This window comes from Eptesicus fuscus, chromosome 10, assembly GCF_027574615.1.
Source record: "Eptesicus fuscus isolate TK198812 chromosome 10, DD_ASM_mEF_20220401, whole genome shotgun sequence".
NCBI classification, from domain to species: Eukaryota; Metazoa; Chordata; class Mammalia; order Chiroptera; family Vespertilionidae; genus Eptesicus; species Eptesicus fuscus.
Window position 1 is genome coordinate 60,993,744 of NC_072482.1, and position 24,178 is coordinate 61,017,921.

The 24,178-nt window shown below is 41.0% G+C and overlaps 1 protein-coding gene across 1 annotated transcript in view; it reads left to right on the forward strand.

Annotated features, from left to right (window-relative positions):
* Window positions 1–575: 575 nt before the first annotated feature.
* The window catches only part of FIG4 (FIG4 phosphoinositide 5-phosphatase), an 88,639-nt gene continuing 65,036 nt past the window's right edge, over window positions 576–24,178 (forward strand). Inside the window, exons 1-5 of the mRNA XM_008157915.3 lie at window positions 576–773; window positions 13,614–13,712; window positions 15,228–15,351; window positions 19,272–19,428; window positions 21,508–21,558. Coding sequence (XP_008156137.1) covers window positions 708–773; window positions 13,614–13,712; window positions 15,228–15,351; window positions 19,272–19,428; window positions 21,508–21,558 — 497 coding nt within the window. The 5' untranslated portion in view covers window positions 576–707. The remainder of the gene's footprint in view (window positions 774–13,613; window positions 13,713–15,227; window positions 15,352–19,271; window positions 19,429–21,507; window positions 21,559–24,178) is intronic.

Consider the following 24,178-nt stretch of genomic DNA (forward strand, 5'->3'; position numbering starts at 1 on the left):
CAACTTCAGGTGATTAAAAAAAAAGTCCTTGAAGCATACACCCTCTGGACGATAAGGGTAAAACAGGCAACAAAGAGATGTGAGGGGAAAACACCGACATCAGCGAAGCACCATCACAAAGCAGGTTCCCAGGGAAATAAAGGCAGAAGTAGACAGGGAAAAAAACAGACCAACTTGGGAATGGGTCTGTCTGCAACTCGGAGAAGCGCTTCAAAAGAAGCAATCCAGTTCCAATCCTTCCCTTTTTCCAAAGAGAAGGGACTCAACGAACTTGGCACCGCCTCCGCCCAATTTTTCCTTCCGCCCGCACCAAAGATGGCGCCCTTCCCGCCCTCTCCCGGCAGCACGCAGGCCTGGGAACCGCTACCCGGCCTCTCTATGGTACGGCCTCTCTATGGTACGGCCTCTCTATGGTACGGCCTCTCTATGGTGCGGTCTCTCTATGGTACAGCCTCCGACCCCGCCCCGCTGGCCCTGGGGCGGGGCTTGCCTGGAGGTGGGGCGTCGGGATCCGGAAACTTTGAGCTGAAGCCAGTCAAATACATATTTATCTTTATCTTTAGTGCCCTGGAGGTGATCTTCCCGGCTGGGCCTGGTGTCTAGGGTCCGAGGTGTCTTCTTTCTGGTCTTCTGGGGCGATCCGGAGGCTGCCGCAATCTGGGCTGCGGCCTGGTGCCCTGTCGTGGGGGCTCCTATTTGCTGGGGCCATGCCGGTGGCCGCCGCCCCCATCATCAGCTCCGTCCAGAAGCTGGTTCTGTATGAGACCAGAGCCGTGAGTACCCGGCGCTCGGGGTGCGGGCGGGAGGGCGGAGGGCGAGTGGGAGTGGACCGGTAGGGCGGAGGCAGCATCCCCGACCCCCCAGTTCCCTAACCCCAGCCTTGGGGAATGGGCTTTGCCCAGTTATAGCACCCAAGACACGGGTGCTTTTGCTGGTACGTGTTTCCACTGAAAAGATGCGGTTGGAACACATTGGAAACAGGTGCTTGTAGCATCTCAGACACTGTTCATGATGTTTTGTGGGAGTTACTGGATTCTTTTCAACTTTCAAAAAGTTTATTCGAGTTCTGTGGTTCACTAGGTACAGTACAGGCATGGGTATTGTGTGGTTGGAAAATAAAGCATAGCTTTTCTAAATTGGGTTTTAGGGTCTGTGTTTAAAATTACACTCCATGATAACAAGATTGCATATAACAAGATTTCTTGTGCTATGGAATGTCCTAAAAAGCACATTAAATGGAACTTGGGTTGTCTTCACTAGACAGAGTACAAGAAGGTACTTAACAGTTTCTCAGTTTTAACATGGTCCTAATAGCATGTCTGCCTAAGGTCATCATTAGTGTAGAAGCACTGTTGACCCCAAATTAACTTTGCTTGGATCCAGACCAGAAGATGAAATTATCTAATATAGGGTATTTGCAAATATTTCGTTCTCTGAGTAGAGTCATACAGAAGTATCATTTTGACATTGAAGCAAAACCTTCTGCTTTCTGTACAATGGGCTGGTTAAGGGAGACATACGATAGATTAGTTAAAAAATTTAAATACTATACCGAAAACCCAGAAATTTCAGCCCATTAATAAGCTGAGCATTCACGAGCACTGGCTGAGATGTTAGTGTTCTTTCTAAAGCACAATTAGTACCAGAGAGCTCGTCTGCTCCGAACCTTCAGTAGTCCCCATTCTGAGGAGAGTAAACGCTGGATTCCTTAGTTTGTCATTAAAAGCCATATATGATTGGTCCTCAACTTGTCTGTCCAGTCATATCTAATTTAATATCAATTCAGCAAACATTTACTGAGGATTGGATATGTTCTTTGCTGTGCCTTATTCTGCAGTAAAATCGTATTTCTTTTTAATTCCCTTTCTCTGTGTTTGCTGTTCTCTCATCTTGTAATGTCCCACCCCTTCTCCTCTTGTCAAAACTGCTGGTCATAGCGGCTACAGTTTTTTTTTTTTTTTAAATATATATGGTATATATTTATTGATTTCAGAGAGGAAGGGAGAGGGAGATAGAAATATCAATGATGAGAGAATCATTGATTGGCTGCCTCCTGCAAATCCCCTATTGGGGATCGAGCCCCAAACCCAGGCATGTGCAAATCCAACTGTTACTTCCTGGTTCATGGGTTGACCCTCAATATTGAGCCACACTGGCTGGGCTTACAGTTTTTTTTTTTTTTTTTTTTTAACTCCTAGGATCTACTTAGTTGCTATTAATTTTATGCCTTTTTCTAAGTTACTGACATCCCTTAACCTTTGAGCTTATTACTCAAAAAAACCTTTCTGCTTATATCTTTGTAAAATTTTCTTTCAGTCAGTGGCTTGCCTATTCATTTTCTTAATGACAGTTTTCTTCAGCTTCTTGGAGGTATAATTGACAATAATGTAAAATATTTAAAGTATACAATGAGATGATTTGATCTATGTATACATTATATTAATGATCTTTCGATGTGCAAGCGTTTTAAATTTCAATAAAGTCTAATTTATCTATTTTTCTTTTTCTTTTTTTTCTTTATTGATTAAGGTATTACATATGTATCCTTATTGCCCCATTGCCCCCCCCCCCCCTCCACGCATGCCCTCACTCCCCTGTTGTCTGTGTCCATTGGTTAGGCTTATATGCATGCATACAAGTCCTTTGGTTGATCTCTCCCCCTTACCCCCACCCTCCCCTACCTTCTTTCTGAGGTTTGATGGTCTGCTCGATAGTGGGGGGAATGGGGGGCAATGGGGGGATAAGGACACATATGTAATAACTTAATCAATAAAGAAAAAAAAAGAATCAACTTTTGACTTCGTTAATTTTTCTGTTGTTTGTTTTTTATTTCATCAATTTCTGTTCTTAAGCTTATTACTTTCTTTCTCTTATGAGTTTTGGATTAACCGGTTCATTTTTTTCTAGCTTTATAAGGTAGACATTTAGATCATTGACTTAATTTTTTTCTTTTCTAATAAAAACATTTAGCCCTAGCTGGTTTGGCTCAGTGGATAGAGTGTTGGCCTGTGGACCAAAGGGTCCTGGTCCAATTCCGGTTAAGGGCACGTTTCTCCCCGGCCTGGCCCCTGCTCAGGGTGCGTGCAAGAGGCAACCAATCGATGTGTTTTTCTCATATCGATGTTTCTCTCTGTCTTTCCCTCTCTCTTCCACTCTCTCTAAAAGATCAATGGAAAAATATCCTCGGGTGAGGATTAACAAACAAACAAGCAGAAAAAACATTTAAAACCATACATGTAAATAGGAGAATAGTCAAAAAAGACTATGGAGAAAGTATTAGTAGCCTGAACAACAGATAAAGTACTATATTCTTATATGCAAAAAACTTTTGTATATTCGTCTAAAAAAGAACATCTGACAAAAAAGGACAAGGGCATGAATAGGTAATTTGCCAAAAGGAAGTATGTTTATGAAAAGATATTCAACTTGCTATTAATTAAGGCAATAAAATGAAAAAAAAATTCTATTTTTTATGTGTCAGAATGGCAGAGGTTTGAAAGATTGACCAAAGTCATTGTCAGTCAGTATGTGAAAGAAATGGCATTCTTGTTTTGGCTGGTGAGAGTGTATTAATTGGCTGTGAAGGAGTTAGGGTACACATTAGAAAACAAGATAGACAGTGGACAAGATGGGCTGTCTCTTGTCTTAAGCCTTCACTTAGAAGGCTAATTGGGTGAAGTTCAGGCGGTCATTGTTCTGTGTTTAGAGGTGAAGTTTGAGGAGTGTTTGGAGTGGGAGGGGAGGTAGGTTGGTAGATAGCATGCAGGAGGTGTAGTTATCACCTTGTGAAGGGTCTGCTCCCTCCCAGACTTACCTGTTGGCTCTGGCACCCAGCACCTTCATGCTGCCCTTTGGCTCCTGTGACCCCTCTCTGGCCTTTATCTGTCCTGTGACCCAAACCTACAGATAAATAAACTCAGGCCAGATCCAGCCTTAACACTCGTGCAGCTCAGTGCAACCAGGAGTTGTCCATAGGAGACTGAACAACCTAAGTTATCATGCGTGAAACAGCAGCTTGCTTTAGATGTTTTCCAATTTATAGCCGTTGGTTAATGTCTGATGCCCTAGGGGTCTTACCATTGCAATAAGTGACCATTTCATAACAAAAAAATATAGCGGTTGACTTAAAAATTGGTAGCTGAACAGAACGGTGGCAGATTTTTTGTGTCTGCATGTGTATTTTGTAGGGATGAGATTTTAGGACAGTCTTTACTCCTGCTAGTTCAACATTGTTTGTAGGTATGTATGCAGGTAGGTAGGTATGCATTTATTTAATTCCTGCCTTGTTCCAAAGAAAGCTTCTCTTTCCTCCTCACCCCATCATACAAAATAGAATAAAGCAAGTAAGAACCACATCATGAGGAGTACAGTTGCTTAATTAGCCTTGATATTAGCCTTGATCTGTGTAATTAGGTAATGGAATAGAACAAGATAGAATGTGGTTGGCCAGGGGTTTGACGCAGGGGACTAAATCATACAAGTGGGAGAGAGAAACATAGTTGATTTGGAAAGTGTGGTTGGAGGTGCCCAAGTTTCACACTTGTTTCTGGAGGGGATTGGAAGCGTCCCCATCAGTAAAGCTCTGAATCTATAAAGAGTGAATTTGCAGGCATCCCTTTTGACTATCAAGGGCCCATTTCCCTTTCTGGGCTGCATTACTGATTGTAGGATTGCTGGAATAAGTGAAGAGGCAGGTCTGAAATACTGCTAGATTGTGAGAAGTAACTTCATGGTGATCTTTAAAAATATCATCTTTATTCTGAAAGTTCAAGTGAAGGTTAACATTAATTGAGGCTGTCAGGCAACCTAAAATTTCTTCTTTTACAAGAAGGCTGATTTTCTTCCCTCAGATAAAAAGTGGGTGATTAATTAGTCTATCGTTACAAAAGGAGATAATAATGTTAGTAGATACTGAGTTTCCTATTAAGTGGGTTACGTATTGTATTCCATTTGGAGTTCATGTACATATTTTTGAAACACATGCATCTTATATTAAGTCACCACTGTTAAAGTTATATATTGAATCTTTAAGCATTTTCTTGAACATTGTTGCTCTGCGTTCGAATGCTCAGATCATTTTCTATCTTAAAGGGCATTTTAATATAGCTTCTTTTGGTATACTAATTCTCCACCCCAACTCCTACCAGCCCTCTTCCCCCCAACACATCTGCAAACACACACTCAGAGGTTTCCCCCCAGAGGCGGTTCATCCGCACCTTCATGTATGAATGCATTCAGGCTGTCCAGCTGATGCAAGCCTGATTTCTGGAACGCCTGTTTACTTCAATTACTGCTCTCTTTTTCTGTTGCTTTTGGGCATTTTGTTTACCTCCCTTTCCACCTTCATTATTGGAACTTCAAACTGCTATTACGTGAAATGTCCTTTCCTTCTTTCTATAATCCCTAGTTCTTACTAAGAACTTATAATGAACCAGAGGCCTGGTGCATGAAATTCGTGCACGGGGTGGGGGGTGTCCCTCAGCCAAGCCTGCATCCTCTCCAATCTGTGACCCCTCTCACAATCCAGGACTGCTGGCTCCCAACCGCTCACCTGCCTGCCTGATTGCCCCTAACCACTTCTGCCTGCCAGCCTGATCACCCCCTAACCACTCCCCTGCCAGCCTGATTGACGCCTAATGGCTCCCCTGCCATCCTGGTTGCCCTTAACTGCTCTCCCCTGCAGGCCTGTTCCCCCAACTGCCCTCCCCTGCAAGCCTGGTCCCCCAACTGCCCTCCCCTGCAGGCCTTGTCCTTACCAACTGCCCTACCCTCCATGCCTGGTAGCCCCCAACTGCCCTTCCCTGCAGGTCTTGTCCCTCCCAACTGCCCTCTCCTGCAGGTCTGGTTCCCCCCAACTGCCCTCCCCTGCAGGCCTGGTCCCCCCCAACAGCCCTCCCCTGCAGGCCTGGTTGCCCCCAACTGCCCTATGCTGCAAGCCAGGTCCCCCCCCAACTGCCCTACCCTGCAGGCCTGGTCGCCCCCAACTGCCCTCTCCTGCAGGCCTGGTTGCCCCTAACTGCCCTCTTCTGCAGGCCTGGTCCCCCCCTCAACTGCCCTCCCCTATAGGCCTTGTCCCTCCCAACAGTTCTCCCCTGCAGGCCTGGTTGCCCCTAACTGCCCTCCCCTGCAGACCTGGTCCCCCCTCAACTGCCCTCCCCTATAGGCCTTGTCCCTCCCAACAGCCCTCCCCTGCAGGCCTGGTTGCCCCCAAATGCCCTACCCTGCAGGCCTGGTCCCCCCCAACTGCCCTCCCCTGCAGTACTTGCCCCCCCCCCCCAACTGCCCTCTCCTGAAGGCCGTATTCCTCCCAACTGCCTTCCCCTGCAGGCCTGATTGCCCACAACTGCCCTCCCCTGCTGGCCATCTTGTGTCCCCATGGGGACAGTCATCTTTGACCACATGGGGGTGGCCATCTTGTGTTGGTGTGATGGTCAATTTGCATATTACTCTTTTATTAGATAGGATTCAGCCTCAGCTTTTCCAGATATGGAAGCCTCCTCTCAGCACATTCATTCACATTGGGTATTCTTATCAATTTCATCTTCTGGAAGCCATGGCTCATGCCTGGACTGGTTGCTCCCGAGGCCTGCAGCAGAGCTGGTATCCTGCTGCCTTCACCACCATCCTACAGTCTCTGGTGATGGTGTCCTTATTTCCCCAGGTCCCCTGTCTCTCTCTTTCTTGATTTTTGCCCTCATTTTGGTGGAGCACCTCTTCCAATGGCTTCATGAGAAAGGGTTCATGGATAGTAATGTTTTTGAACCCAGTCATGTGTGGAAATGTCCTCATCCTATCCTCATGTTTGAGTCATAGATTTAATGTTACATTAAAGTTTGAAATGAATTGTCCCTTATAATTTTGAAGGTATTATGTCTCTGTCTTTTACCTTCCAGTGTTGCTGTTGAGAATTTCTAATGTTATTTTAACTTGATCTTTAGTTTGAAGTCTGTGTTTCCTCTTTAGAAACTTGTGCTATCTTCTTTTTTTCCTTTAGTTTCCTGAAATTTTACATTTCTACCTTCAGTGATAACAGATGCCACAACCCAGCCAGTGTGGCTCAGTGGTTGGGTGTTGACCAGGAGGTCATGTTTTCACTCTTGGTCAGGTCTGTTGGTTGGTCGGTCGGGCACATGCCCAGGGTTTGGGCTACATCCCCAGTAGGGGGCATGTGAGAGGCAGCCGATTAATGATTGCCTCTCATCATTGATGTTTCTATCTCTTTCTCACTCTCCCTTCTTCTCTGAAATAAATAAAAAAATATATTTTTAAAAAGAGATGCCACAAATTTCCACATTTTTGGATGTTCTGTGGTGTAAATTGGATTGCTCCTTGGTTTCCCCACTGCCAACTTAGGTATGTTTTTTTAGTTTTGTTTTTTGTTAAGATTTTTTATTGATTTTTAGAGAGAAAGGAAGGAAGAAGGAGAGAGAGAAACATCGATATGAGAGTGAAACATTGATTGGCTGCCTCCGGCATGCTCCTTTTTGAGGACTGAGCCCACAACCTGTGTACCCTGACTAGGAATCTGACCACCAACCTTTCGGTGCATGGGATGATGCCCAACCAACTGAGCCACACCAGCCAGGGCTATATTTCAGTTTTAAATAATTATTGTTTTGTCCCTAACTCCTTCACGCTTCCTTTTGTCCTTCAGGCTGTGTTTAAAAAACAAACATAAAAAACCTTACTATAGTTTTTGTGAGGTGTTTAGGAGGATCAGAGGTGTTCACTCTTCCATCTTTACCCAGAAGACGATCCATTTGCTCTTCAACCAGCTCTGTCATGGCTTTTGCCTCCCCTGTCACTGAGACTGCCCACGGACAGGCCACTCACACGTTCCTACTGTCAGATCCTTTGGGCTCCTCTCTCTCCTCAGCTGCCTTGATCTCTCAGCTGCATTCGTTGTGGTCTTGACTACTTCCTTTTCCAAATGATTTCCTCCCTTTGCTTTGATGACTCTGCGTTGTCTTGGTTTTTTCTAGGACATCACTGGTCCTTCCTTTCAGTCTTTTCAGCTCGTTCCTTCCCATATCCAGCCTCTAAATAATGCAGTATCTCAGCCTAGTTTTGGGGGCTCTATCTCTACTTCTATCCTCCCTAGTAGGTTTAAGCCAGTCCCATGACTTTAAATGTCATATGTGTGCTGATAACACCCACTAAGATCTGTCCTTTGAGCTCCAGATTGATACAAAGTTCTCATTTGGTCTCTTTGGGCATGTTGTAAATAAAACTCTTGGTTTACCCTCAGACCTGTTTCTTCTCTAATCATCCCTACATCAGTAAGTGGGACCACCATCTAGCTCAGTGGTCGGCAAACCGCGACTGGCGAGCCACATGCGGCTCTTTGGCCCCTTGAGTGTTCTAATGCCACTTCTTCAAAATAGACTCGCCCAGGCCGAAAACCGACTTCTGCGCATGGGCCATGAAGTTTCAATCGCACTGTACGTGCATGCCTGCACGTGGTATTTTGTGGAAGAGCCACACTCAAGGGGCCAAAGAGCCGCATGTGGCTTTCGAGCCAAGGTTTGCCCACCACTGATCTAGCTAGTTGCTCAAACAAAGGTAATTGGATCAATTAGTCCCTTTTTTGATCTAATCCATCAGCAAGTTATATCTCCAAAATCTGTCTTCAATTTACCTTTCCCCTCAGGTGTCTAGCCCAGTGCCTGGCACACATGAGACATTCACTAGTGAACAGTCAAATGAATGATGTCAATAGAAAACCAGAGAAATCGGTGTAAAAACATGTGGACTCCTTAAACATGTTGAGGTCATGAAAGACAAAGACAGGGGGACTATTCTCGATTAAAATATTATTTTATTTTATTATTATTTTTAAAATTGATTTCAGAGAGGAAGGGAGAGGGAGAGATAGATAGAAACATCAATGATCAGAATCATTGATTGGCTGCCTCCTGCACACCCCCACACTGGGGATCAAGCCTGCAACCCAGGCATGTGCCCTTGGCTGGAATCAAACCCGGGACCCTTCAATCCACAGGCCAATGCTCTATCCACTGAGCCAAACCAACTAGGGCTTGATTAAAATATTTTGAATTCTGGTTTTTTAAACACCAGGTATTACGGATATTATAGGGACACTTAGGGAAATTTGAATATAGATTGTAAGTAGATAATATTGTATCAGGTTTATGCTTATGTTGGAGGAGGTCCTTATTTCTAGGAAATACAAGTTGAGCTTTTTAGGGGTGATGCGTTATGATACCTGCAACCCATTTTCAAATGGTTCAGAAGAAAAAAGCTTATCTCAAGAGGGAGGGAGGGAAAGAGGGAAGGAATAAATAAATGTAGCAAAATGTTAACCTTTGGTGAATATAGGTGAAGGGCATATGGGTTTTCATTGCATATTCTGTTCATCTTACTGTATGTTAGAAATATCTTCAAAATAAGAAATTAGAAAAAATCAACAGTAGAGAAGAATTTAAGGAAAAGATATTTCAGGACAATTTTTAGGTTCCCCCGCCCCCAAATGCTGAAATCCATTTTGCAGCAAAATATTAAATGCCACAACATCCAAGAATACATATAGTTCTAGAGTTGATATAGTTAACAGGAAGGAAATAAAGTCGAGTAGAAATAAAGCCTTTCCGGAAAAGTTACCTCTTTTTAAAAAAAATTTGGGTGTGAGAGTTGATAGTCAACTGCCCACTAGAGGGCAGTGTGTGAGAGTGATTCTGTCCACAGTAGCCCCTAAGGACTCTGGTTTTCTTACACAAGAGGTCGCTCTTCTCTGCACAAAACATCTTTAGCATTCTCAGACCACTTTAGAGAGAAAATGTGGATGGTCAGACTGCTTCCTGTTTCTTCCTCCCCACTTAGATCTGCTGCTAAATTGGGTGGATTTTAGCTTTGGTTCCTCTGCTTCCTGGAGGCTTTGGAGGGGCCTGGATATGGGAGATGTAGACCTGCCCTCCTGTGTGTCTGCTCCAAAAGCCAGTAATATATTTGCCCACTAGAACCTCAGGAATTATACCTGTTTATTACAAACTGGCAAACCATAATCCTACTGCAATTAATCTTTAGGGTTCCCAGGATCTGTTAAAATTCTAGGAATTCCATTCAGGGATTTTACCTCCCTTAGAGCTGTGATGTGCCTTGTTGAGTGGTTGACTAAAAAGGGCCGTCTTTCTGTGTGCTTACGCAAAAAAAAGATGGGTTCGTGTAAATGTTGTAGAAAGTTACCCAGCAAATTAAATGATCAGCCTGTGGCAGGCAGTTGTTCTTTCACCTAACCCGTGGAACCAGATTGTGCGACTGGGCTAGAATTAAAAATCACCGAGCTTATGGTGTTAGCCCCAGTCTCCTGAGCTGCATATCATTAGGTCAGTGGTTCTCAACCTTCCTAATGCCGCGACCCTTTAATACAGTTCCTCATGTTGTGGTGACCCCCAACCATAAAATTATTTTCGTTGCTACTTCATAACTGTAATTTTGCTACTGTTAATGAATCGTAATGTAAATATCTGTGTTTCCTGATGGTCTTAGGCTAGCTGAGAACCCTGCTAGCGGTTCTCAACCTCTGGGTCGCGACCCACAAGTTGAGAGCCGCTGCTGTAGAGCCTAAGACCATCGGAAAACACAGATATTTACGTTACGATTCATAACAGTAGCAAAATTACAGTTATGAAGTAGCAACGAAAATAATTTTATGGTTGGGGGTCACCACAACATGAGGAACTGTATTAAAGGGTCGCGGCATTAGGAAGGTTGAGAACCACTGCATTAGGTGAGGGAAGTGGACATGCCCCAAGCAAATTTAGACATTGCCCTCAGGAGTAAGCATTACATTGAGATATAAATAAAAGTGCCTTGGTGGGGTAGGTGATGAGAGGATTGTTGTAGGTGGAGATGGTGGTATCTATCACTGGTCCTATTTTGGCTCCATATATTAAGTCCTACATATCAATATTAGGACAGCATCACCCTCTCTGCATAGCTTGCTCTGACCTTCCCCAAATGAATTAAGTGCCCCTCCTGTGTTGTCCAGTCCATACACCTCTATTATAGTGCACTACTCATGGTTGTTGATTTGCAAGTTCTTCTCTCCTGAGGAGAAAGACCGATTACTAATAGATTTGTACATCCTTCCATTTTCCGGTTGCATTCTGGTTCTGCATATGCTTTCTTCCTCTGGGGCACTCTCCTTCCTGGGTTTAGGGTTTGCTTCTTTGTTTGTTTGCTTAGTTTGGTTCCTTTCTCCAATACAATGGCATAGACTTGCTGATGTCTTACACACAAAGGAGAGAAAGGAACTAATCCTCTTCCAGTGCTTTCTTTGTATCGAACACTGTTCACTGTTAGGTGTTTTATGAGCATTTTGTCACTTACTGTTGTTCTTCTAACGAACACACCAGCTTTCCCCCTGTTATATCTTTGCCCTTGCTATTTCCTCTTCCAGGAACTGTTTTCCTGAAGTCCTCAAGAAGGTGGCTCCTTTTTCTGCTAGCAAACATGTATAGTTGACAAACCGTTCTTCTGAAGTTAATTTTATTACATTGATTATTCCTCTCCTCTCATTGGTGGGCAGGATGTCAGGGAAGGAATTAGCTGAGGCCAGCTGAGAATCTTTGACCTCCTCCCGCCCCTTCTAGCTGCTCCCCAGTGTACCAAGTCCTGGTCACTTGATAGTCCGGGATGCCTCAAGGTAGTTTACTAATTTTTATTATAATTGCTTTTTTCCTACCTCATTCTAACTGGCATTGTCATCTAGACTCTGCCTCTCCTAGGGGAGGAGGGATTGATTCAGTTCTTTGGTTAGCCTTCTTCTTGAGATGGGTGAACCCAGCATCTTTTAACATATAGTTTTGTTCTTTATAACCTGGAAGTCTAGATCAGACCTTTATAATTAGATATATACTTAGTAAGAAAAAAAATCTATTTCTACAGATTAGTGTTAAAACAATGAAATCAAGTGCTCATATTCTGACACACAGTAAAAGCACACTTTAAAAAATCTTACTGATCTTTTAAGGCTCAGTTCAGGTCCTGACGCCACTGACATTCTCCACATCTGTAGTAACCAACATTAATCTTTCTTGTTCTGAATTGCTATGGTCTACAAACTTTAGTTTGGTCACTTACCTGGAGAATTTTATTTAATTGCTTTGTGTATCTATAATCTCAGCTGACCAATGAGATGGTAAGAAGCCAGTTGATTGTGGCAGTGTTTTCTCCGTTTTTGCAATGTTGAAAATATACCACATTTTAAAGGACATTTTTGAAGCAAAATGTCTTGAAATAATTTATCTTTGCTATTGGAGTTTTATTTACTTTCTTAAATGCAACTTTAAAATTATTCATCTAGTTTAGGTTTTTCTTAAATGAATTCTTATTTAAATATAAGATTATTATTTTTCCACAGTTTTATTATTCATTTTGTTCTCAGTATTCATATAAGAAGACTAATGTGTTCAGGTATAATGCTCCAAGGAGGTGTTTCAGAAAAGAAAGAATATTAATTATTTCTTGTAGCTTATCTATAAAAAGCCATTTAGGAAAGTACACTCATTTTAATGTTTTATAGAACTTCATGGTGGATTTCTAGAGTTGCTATACTAAAGTAATTTTCAGTCTTCTGTAGAATATTTGTAAAGACTTACTTGATAAAATATCAATATTTTAATAGTGATAATTGTGTCAGCATTCCTAATTATATGTGGAGCTTTCTAATTCTTACCAGAGCTGCTCCTTCCTGGCAGAGTTCAATCATCAGTCTCCCGTCAGTAAGGTTAATCCTAATATATAAAAAGCCAGGGGCTGTCATGACCAAAACAACAGGACGGACAACCGAACAGCAAGCAAGCTGCGTGGAGAGACAAGGCCGGCGGGGGGGTGGGGGGTGGGGGTGGGTGGGTGTTAGTGAAGGATGACCAAATAACAGAACAGCAGGCTGCATGGGGCAACCAGGTCGACAGGGATGTTAGTGAGGGACGACCAAACGACTGAACAGCAGGCTGCGTGGGGCGACCAGGTTGGCAGGGGGTTTAGTGAGGGATGACCAAACGACTGAACAGCAAGCTGCGTGGGGCGACCAGGCCGGCAGGGGGTGGGTAGTGGGGTTGACCAGGCCGGCAGGGGGGGCAGTTAGGGGTGATAAGGCCGGCAGGCAGAGGCAGTTAGGGGTGATCAGGTTGGCAGCGGGGGCAGTTAGGGGCGATCAGGCAGGCAGGCAGGTGAGCAGTTAGGAGCCAGCAATCCCGGATTGTGAGAGGATGTCAGCTGCTCCCCTGAGGGGTCCCAGATTGGAGAGGGTTCAGGCTGGACTGAGGGGACCCCCTCCCCCATGCAAGAATTTTGTGCACCAGGCCTCTAGTCCTCTAGTCTCTATATAATATAATTAAATTCATCTGACCTGGTTACTGGGTACCTTTCAGATATCAGACTGATGCTTGTACCACTAAGAATATTTCATTGTTAAAATTGACCTTTTGAATCAGCCTTTTTTAATCTGCCAGTTATACTTAATAGAAATATTTCTTTTAAAAAGTAACCTCACTTTATTAATGTATTTAATTTCAAAAACTGATGTGGTTATTAAATGTGTGTAAAGCAGAATGCCTTAAAAAACTAATGACATTCCTTTTTATTTATAGAGATACTTTCTAGTTGGGAGCAACCATGCAGAAACAAAATATCGTGTTTTGAAAATCGATAGAACAGAACCGAAGGATTTGGTCATAATTGATGATAGGGTAAGTATCTGCAAACCTGAATCCAAACAGAAACTGTGGTACTTGTTTAAAGGGTATCAAATATCCTTACACCTTCTAGTGATATATAATTTTTTTATTATGTATCTAAAAATTACAAGTATTTTTCATGGTTGGCTAGAATTTGAATCTCTTATGTGGTTTCTAGAAATGACTGATGTCAAGTAGCATAGCAAGTTTGTCTTTCATTTTAAAAAATATTTTTTATTGATTTTAGAGAGGAAGGGAGAGGGAGAGAGAGATAGAAACATCAATGATGAGAGAGAATCATTGATCACTTATCTCCTACATGCCCCACACTGGGGATCAAGCCCTGCAACCTGGGCATGTGCCCTGACCGGGAACTGAACTGTGACCTCCTGTTTCATAAGTTGAGGTTCAAACACTGAGCCACACAGCCTGGGGCCAGACCTTTATTTCTCATTTTGATTTGTTTTACAAAGCAAACTCTGAATAAGATAAGAATATATTTTCTTAAAGGGATGACATTTTAATAATTCAAATAACTTAATAAATACATCTACCAAAGAGATTATTTCTTACTATGCTTTAATACGAAGGTACTTGAAGTCAGAGAGGACTTGTATACTGCAGACTTTATGATGCTGCTAAAAATCACCTGTAGGGCCTCTTCTGATGACTTGCTGTGCACTAGAGAAATGTTAAACTGTTCTTTGCAGATGTTATATTATCCAGAGTCAGGAATATGAGACTCAATTCAGACAGCACAAAAACATGAGGCTGTTAGTCAAAAGAGAAATGCAGTATGGTGGTGTTGAACAGTTAATTTTAGCTCTTTCAAATGAGAGAGCCTAACTTACTTTTGTATTAAAGTTCCTGTCTGTGAATTTTTCTGAATCTATGTAATTTCCTGTTTTTATTCAAATATATTAGTAGCTTTACTTTATTTTTTATGAATTAGAAAATTGGAACCCATTTTCACTAAGCTCTTGCAAAATTATTTTCTGTGTATAATAATTTTAGATACATTCTATTTTTTTATTTTCTGCACTCCTGGTGTTGTGGTCTCTTCCACCCTCAAATATGGGAGTTTTTTAGTAATATAATGTAATAATTCTTGGTTTTATTTGGAGATAGGAGTGGTTGATCGGATTCTCTTTGAAAAATCTAAGGAAAGCTATGGGCCCTCTTATAAAAATGCACATCTACACATATAACCAAAACTTGACATATAATTTTAAGGGGTTTACAGATTTCTTGAAATTTGTCTGGGGATCCTTTAAATCTCTGGTTCAGAAGATAAGGTTTTAATAGTTTTTAGTATAGCAACATGATCCAGTAACTACTCTTAATTGCTAATATTAAAGAATGTGTTTGCTTTTTAAAATTGTAGCTTAGTCCTGCAGTTATTACATATACTTCTCTGTGAAGTAGCTAATGATTCATATAGGAAACTTTTAATTTTCAGGGGTAAAGAATAAATATTCAATCGAAAAAGTAAGCACAACCTTACAGATTAAGTTTGCTTATTTTCAGCATGTATATACTCCACAAGAAGTGAGGGAGCTTCTTGGCCGCTTGGATCTAGGAAACAGAACAAAGATGGGCCAGAAAGGGTCCTCCGGGTTATTTCGAGCTGTTTCAGCTTTTGGTGTTGTAGGTAAGAAATGTACCTCCCTCTTCTACCTCTTTTTTTTTTTTTTTTTTTTTAATCTACATAGATTACTTATAGTTTGCAAGCCTATGTAGCTTTATAATTATAACCCATCATCTGTGGCATTGGTTGTTTAAATCTTTATTATCCACCAATCAGATATGCAACAGCCTTTATATAGTATACTAGAGGCCCGGTGCACGAAATTCGTGCATGGGGGGGGCTTGTTCCTCAGCCCAGCCTGCACCCTCTCCAATCTGGGACCCCTTGAGGGATGTCCGATTGCCCGTTTAGGCCCGATCCCACTGGGATCGGGCCTAAACGGGCAGTTGGACATCCCTCTCACAATCCAGGACTGCTGGCTCCCAACCGCTCGCCTGCCTCTGCCTGATTGCCCCTAACCACTTCTGCCTGCCAGCCTGATCACCCCCTAACCACTCCCCTGCCAGCCTGATCGATGCCTAACTGCTCCCCGGTCGGCCTGATTGTCTCTAACTGCCCTCCCCTGCTGTCCTGGTCACCCCTAACTGCCCTCCCCTGCCAGTCTGGCTGCCCCTAACTGTCCTCCCCTGCAGGCCTGGTCTCCCCCAACTGCCCTCCCCTGCTGGCCTGGTCACCCCTAACTTCCCTCCTCTGCCGGCCCGGTCACCCCTAACTGCCCTCCCTGCTGGCCTGATTGCCCCCAACTGCCCTCCCCTACAGGCCTGGTCCCCCCAACTGCCCTCCCCTGCAGGCCTGGGTCTCCCCCAACTGTCCTCCCTTGCTGGTCTGATCTCCCCCAACTGCCCTCCTCTGCCGGCCTGGTCACCCACAACTGCCCTCCTCTGCTGGCCTGGTCACCCCTAACTGCCCACAACTGCCCTCCCCTGCAGGTCATCTTGTGGTGGCCATCTTGTGTCCACATGGGGGCGGCCATCTTTGACCACATGGGGGTGGCCATCGTGTGTCTTGGAGCGATGGTCAATTTGCATATTACTCTTTTATTAGATAGGATCCTATATGCTCAGCACTGTACTCAGTTTTATATAGGATACGAACAAATAATATAGAAATGGTTTGGGCTTTTGAGGAGTCTGCTGTCTGGCTTGTTGAGGAATGAAAAAGTAAAAATGAGCTTGCACTGTGAACATCTGCCCTGTCATTTATCAGCAGGAAAAAACAGATACAGGTAAAACCAGCTTTAAAATGGACAGGAATTTCTCCCCAGGGCCTGCTGCAGCATCAAGTGTCATAACCCCGTCTTTGAATGACTACTGCTTTCTTATTCACTGAGAAACTTTGTCCTTTAGAATCACAAACTATCCGAGACGTTGCCGTTTGAAATTATATCAGTGAGACAAAGCATTCCCTTCTTGCCTGGATGGTGTAAGTCACTTTGACACCGAGAAGCAGCCATGATTTGCAGCTCAGATGCAGAGCTTCGGATAAGGGGTTTCTGGGGACAATAGTCCACAGCTGTGCTATTTTTTCAAGGAAATGGTACCCTGAGTTTGCTTCACAGTCCAGACTTGAAGTTGATCTCTTTACATACAGTCCTGCTTTGGTTGGGGCCTCTTCATTTAAATGTTACCTGACTTCTTCCCTTACACCCTATAATAACTCCTTTATTTATTCATGAATAGATATAGATATGGATTTGGCCTTTAAGGAGTCTGCGCTCTGGCTTGTGGGGCATTTATGAGTGCCCACAGGTCCTCTGCTGTGCATTGTTCCTCATTGCAGTGAGTTAATAAATCTGTTTCTGCTGTACTGTGGATTTGTCCCTGGGGGTGGGGTCTTAGGATAATTGTACTAGGATGAGGGACAAAAACCAATGCACATGAAATAACTCCAAGAATGTAATTAAGAGCCAAGCTATGTAGTAAAAGTTAAATGGTGTTGGAGACTATCACATAAGAAGTAGGTTACTTGATCTGGAATGGAAAGAAAGATTTCCTGGAAAAGTTGAGACTCTGGCTGGATGCTAAAGGAGGAACAAGATTTGGGTGGATGCAGGGAAGAGAAGAGAGAACTCTAGTAGGGGTGACAGCAGAGGCATAGACATGAAGATACCCACGGGTCCTGGAATGTTGGTGAGTTGTTGGATGAGGCCAGATTGCTTGGAGCCCTGGCCACCACCAACAGCTAAAGTGTTAGTTTTAACTCCCAAAGCAAAATGTTGGGGGCGGAGGGGCAAAAAATTTTTGACCAAGACTATATTGTAACTAGTGTATTGCTGAGAATTTAGTCCTACTAAGCATTAGTACATATAGTCTTTCTCACCAATATAGAACATGCATTCCAATAATTTGACATCAAATATAACTTTATAATGCTCCAACATTCATAAAAAGTTTACCTACCAGAAGTGGTATTTGTGGAAGATTGCATGAAGGCTATGCAATTACTGGGTATATTGTTTTGTTTGCTCAATGCCTCCACTTTCCTGGGACCACCCCCCTACCCCATCTAAGTCACGTAGTTAGTATATAAATAAATGGCTTCCAATGAAATATGACTTTATTCCTTGCCCCCAGTTGATTGTCAAGGATTGGCACCCAACCCATATTGGGCCAATCCAAGTCCTTCCCTAGGAATTCTGGAATTGAACTTGATAAAAAAGTTGTTTCTTCCCAGTGAAGTTTTTAGACATAAAGCCTAGAGTTATTTGCAGTTGTGTTTCCCAGTACCTGATCCAGAGAAGTGGAGGAGCCTGGTCTATGGAGAGAGAGAAGAAGAGAGCACATGTTCAGAAATGCATCTTGACTAAGTTTTTTGCTGAGGCTCAATCATATTAATTGCCCATTGGTGTCATGGATCACCTCAGTATTCTAGATATTAATTCCTTTTTAAAAAGCTGGCTCAAGTTGTATTTTGCCTGTAGTAATAAAAAAATCAATGAAGTTTGTTCATACTTTTGAGCAACATTTCAAAGAATGTTTCTCAGAACATTTATCCATTGGCTAACTTCCTTTTAAAAAAAGGGGATGAGGTTCCATGATTAAACAAATCTAGGGGAGTGCTTCATTTTTATCCCCCATTGAGATTCACAGTGTATGTTAGCACAGTACTATAAGTTTCTAAGAACTTATGTGGATTTTGTTTTTAAATATTTTTACTATTATATACTGATTTATTTTATATCTGTATGTAGAAAAACATCATATAATATTTACAATATTAGTCATTTTTAAGTGTACAGAACAGTGGTGTTACCTAATTGTACCTTGTGCAACAGATTTCTAGAACTTTTCATCTTGCAAAACTGAAATTCTATACCTATTAAACAAATCCTCTTAATCTTATATATATAATAGAGGCCTGGTGCACAAATTTGTGCACCGGTGGGGTCCCTCGGCCTGGCCGGCGATCAGGGCTGATGGGAGGGCCGGCCAGCCAGGGGGAGGGACCACGGGAGGTTGGCTGGCCAGCCGAGGGAGGGACCAGCAGAGGTTGGCCAGCCGGGGGAGGGACCAACGGAGGTTGGCCGGCCAGGGGGAGGGATTGCGGGAGGTTGGCCGGCTGTGTGAGGTCGGCCAGCCTCAGGAGATTAGCTGTGGGAGTACACTGACCAGCAGGGGGCAGCTCATGAGTTGAGTGTCTTTCCCCTGGTGGTCAGTGTGCATCATAGCAACTGGTCGACTGGTCATTCAGTAGCTTAGGCTTTCATATATATATATATATTTGCTAATAGCACCTCGGTACCATTTGAAATGAACTAAATATAAAAGAGTAAATGAATGTAATAAAATTGTCTAGAGTAAGATTTTAAGTGTGATAAATGTTAATATAGATTTTTCTAGAGAATAATTATAAGACAACTGAAAATTTGTATGGTTACAAATCAAAGAGTGAAATAAAGTTGGAAATATGTCAAAATTATTTTGCCTTTTAAATGTGTGTATAAAAGCATTACTAAGTTTAGAAAACATTTATTTTGTTTGTAGGTTTTGTCAGGTTTTTAGAAGGCTATTATATTGTGTTAATAACTAAAAGGAGGAAGATGGCAGATATTGGAGGTCATGCAATATATAAGATTGAAGATACAAATATGATCTATATACCCAATGATTCTGTACGAATTACTCATCCTGATGAAGCTAGGTATGTGCTGATGGTAATTACTCTTTTTTAAAATGTGGTAGATCAAATAGAAAGCAAAATATAATCAACAGATTATAAATGTTATGTTAAAAATATAAAATATTGGCTTATAATTCTACAATTTTTGTTCAAGAGCTATTAAAAACCTCCATTATAACAGTTGATTCAGGTGAGGATCAACAATGGCTGCTGAAAGCATTAGGTGGGAAGTTATTATTGATAAATAGAATATTCATTCAGTCTCAACATATACTATATGAATCTCTTTATTATTTACAAAGAGGAACAAAATGGCAAACATACTTAACCAAATGATCAAACTTAGCATTACCAAGAATGAGGCAAAACTGACATTATTTGCCTCTTAATGTGAAACAATGGGAAGGACACAGATTACCTGTATAGTTTTCTTGCTTAAAATATTTCACTTGAATCTAAGCATGAGGAAAAATCAGACAAATCCATATTGTGGGACATATGGTAAGACAACTGGTTGGGGATCTTCAAAAATGTCAGTGTCAACAAAGACAGAAAAAGCCAGAGGACTGTTCTAGAATTTAGAACAGACATGACAACCAAATGTAATATTTGAATATCTGTTGAATTCTGGATTAAAATATGTGCATGCATGCATGTGCATGTATACATACACATAGAGCTATTGAGGAATTTATTGGAATAGTTTGTATATGGATTGTTATAGACAAGGTAAAATTGAATCAATATAAAAATTTGGTTGTAATAACGATATTGTGATTATTTACAAGATTATTTTTATCATAATAGATATAGGGTGTCCCAAAAAATGTAAACACACTTTAACAGCTGATAACTCACTTAATATTCACTCCTTTTCAGGTTTAAGTGATTTGAAATAATGGGTGAAGCCAGACTAAGCTTTGAACAATGAAAATTTATCCTAAAGTGCCACTAGACATTTTTTTGGGGGGATACATAAAATATAAAGTTTACGGTACAAAACTGGCAACAGTCGATGAATTAAGGGCACACAAATACCGAATGAAATGATTTTTGATGTTTGTGATTCCATTGCTTCACATTATCAGCAGTGCCTGGACCAGAATGGCCATCAGTTTGGAAACAGGCATTGACAAAAAAAAATTATTCATTTCTGTAGATTCTTTTAAATTTTGAAATAAACTGTATGTTAATAAACACTGACTTTGAAATCATTCAAAATGTGTATACATTTTTGGGGACACCCTGTATGTACTAAAATATTTAGGAGTGAGGTGTCATCATGTCTGCCACTTACTAAAAATGTTTTAGAAAAATTTGTGATAAAAAATCTTTAAAAAGTTAAAATGAATATGGAAAAATTTTAACATTTATCGTGAGTGGTAGATATGTGGATATTTTTTCTATATACATTTTTTTCAATTTAAAACACTTTCCAATTTAAAATTATGGTGGTTCAGAAACATTTTGGTTATTTATTTTAGTTATGCTCCTGTCTCCAACTTCAAAGCATTTGCAAAGCACATTGTAAAAACAAGTCCAAGTGCCCCATGCAAGTACATAATTTTCCTTCTGTGGCATAATCAGTGATGAGGGAATGGTCCAATGTAAGGTTACGGTTCTCTGAAGGGATGATCAACAAACTTAGAAATTGCTTCAGCCGCAGCCATTTGGCCCAGTGGATAGAGCATTGGCCTGAAGACTGAAGGGTCCCGGGTTTGATTCTGGTCAAAGGCATGTACCTTGGTTGTAGGCTTGATCCCCAGTCAGGGTGCATGCGGGAGGCAGCCAGTTAATGTTTCTCTCTCACATAGATGTTTCTCTCTCTGTCTCTCTCCCCCTCCCTTCCACTCTCTCTAAAAATCAATAGAAAAATATCCTTGAGTAAGGATTAACATACACACATACACACACACACACACACACACACACACACACACACACACACAGAGAAATTATTTCAGATGAAATCTTTAGTCCAGTTATGGATTGAATTCCTCAGTTTTAATGAGTATATTTACAAACATAAATGTACATTTGAGTATATGTTAAGCTATGAAAAAATAATAGTAATATGCTTTTTTTTTTTTTTTTTTTTAGGTACCTACGAATATTTCAAAATGTGGATCTATCTAGCAATTTTTACTTTAGGTAAGCTTGAGCTTAGTTTTTCTCCTTTCAGCTAATTAAATGTTTAGGAGGTAAAAACAGAATCAGAGGACACATCAATACTTTTTGTATTTTTTTAAAAGTGGTCAACAGTAAAACAATACTAAGTTATAGTAGAGCATCACGATAGAGTATTATACTTCCACTGATGTGACCAGTATGTAGGCCTAATAGATTCAGAGTTGTGCTAAGTGGAAAAATCTATCAGAATACTGTCAAAACTAAAAAGTAGAACACAAAATAGCGTGCACCAGTACGGACCTGAGTCATAGGGACCAAAACAGCACCTAGAGTGTTGTAGCTATTGGTATCATATACTGGAATGGGGTACTTTGCATTGTTTTAAAGTTGTTAATGTAATTAACCATTTACCCATGAAATAACTAAAACATATCTACTATGTAAGAGTGGTTTTGTCTTCATTGATGTAAAACCCTGAAGGAAGTTAATTATTTGAACAGTAGAACTGTGTCGTGAAGGGCTCCTAAAGAAATAATTTTCACTTCCACAAATGTCTATTGGGTGTATATTTCATTGTATTTGTCTCAATCATCTGTTTTTAGTCTTTATTGCTTAATTTTATGTTTATAGCATCTGTGAGTGAATTTTGAAGTTTGGTGGTCTTCTCTTCATGTTTTTCAGCTTTGTCTGCATCCCCATTTTGACTTGTGATCGAGTCATTCCATTAGTAAAAATATGTAGTAAAGTTTGTGTGTCTCATAAGTAAACTTTAAAAAGCACTATACTAAGAGCGTCAGCCTGTGGACTGAAGGGTCCCGGGTTCGATTTCGGTCAAGGGCATGTTCCTCGGTTGCAGGCTCCTCCCTGGCCTGGGCCCTGGTCAGGGCTCATGCAGGAAGCAACCAATTGATGTGTTTCTCTCACAGCTATATTTCTCTGTCTTTTCCTCTCTCTTACACTCTTTCTAAAAATCAGTGAAAAAATATCCTTGGGTGAGGATTGAAAAAATAAATAAATAAATAAATAAAAAATAATAAAAACTCTATACTACATTCTTAAGATTTAGCTAGCATAAAGCAATTGTTTTAAATAGGAAGAATTGATTGTTTCAAGTAAAAAACTTCTTCCACCCTCCAGCTTCATTGAGATATTGACATATAACATATGTAAGTTTAAAGTATACAATGTGATGATCACATACATGTATATACTGCAAAATGGCTACCACAATAAGGTTAGTTAACACATATTACCCCTCACATAATTTTGATTTTCTGTGTGTGGTAATATTTAAGATTACTCTTAACAAGTTTCAAGTATATAATTCAATATCATTAATTATAGTTACCGTGCGGTGCATTTAATCCCCAGAATTTATTTGTCTTACAGTTGGAAGTTTTTACCCTTTGACCAACATCTCCCATTCCCACTGTCAACTACAACTCTACTATCTATAGCTCAGTTCTTTTATATTCTGCATATAAGTGAGAACAAACAGTATTTGTCTTTCTCTGTCTGACTTATTTCACTTAGCATAATGCCATGAAGATCCATTCATGTTGCTACAAAAGGCAAGATTTTCTTTTTATAGCTGAATAATATTTCATTATGCATGCATGCACGTGTGCCTGTGTGTGTGTGTTTGTTCACATCTTTATATATTCATTCGTTAATGGACTCTTAGGTTGTTTACACATCTTGGCTATTGCAAATAATCCTGCAATGAATATGAAGGTGCAGATGTCTCTCTGAGATAGAGATTTCATTTTCTTTGTATATATACCCAGATATGAGCTTGCTGGATCATATGATAGCTCTACTTTTAATTTTTTTTGAGGAATCTCCATACTGTTCCCCATAGCAGCTATACCAATTTACATTCCCACCAACAGTGCAAAGGGTTCCCTTAACATCCTCGCCAACACTTGTTTCTTGTCTTTTTGACATTCTAACAGGTGCGAGGTGGTTATAATTTGCACTTCCCTGATGTGATGTTGAGCATGTTTTCTTGATTTTGTGGGCTATGTGTATTCTTTGTCTATTCAAGTCTATTCAAATCCTTTGCCCACTTTTAATTGGATTGTTTATTTTTTTTGCTATTGAGTTGTATGAGTTCCCTGTGTATTTTGGATATTAATCTTTTATCAAATAGATGCTTTGCAGATATTTTTTTTCCTATTCCATGGTTGCATTTTTATTTTGCTGACTGTTTCTTCTGTGCAGAGCTTTTTAGTTTAATATTTCTGTAAAAAATGTCATTGGAATTTCGATAAGGATGGCACTGAGTCTATAGATGTCTTTGAGTAATATGGGCATTTAAACAGTTTTAATTCTTCTGTTCCATGAACACAAGATATCTTTCCTTTTACTTAAGTCTTCTTTAATTTCTCTCATCAATGTCATAATTTTTAAAAAATATATTTTATTGATTTTTACAGGGAGGAAGGGAGAGGGATAGAGAGCTAGAAAAGTCGATGAGAGAGAAACATTGACCAGCTGCCTCCTGCACACCCCCCACTGGGGATGTGCCCGCAACCAAGGTACATGCCCTTGACCGGAATCAAACCCGGGACCTTCCAGGCCGACGCTCTATCCACTGAGCCAAACCGGTTTTGGCGTCATAATTTTTTGTATACAGAAT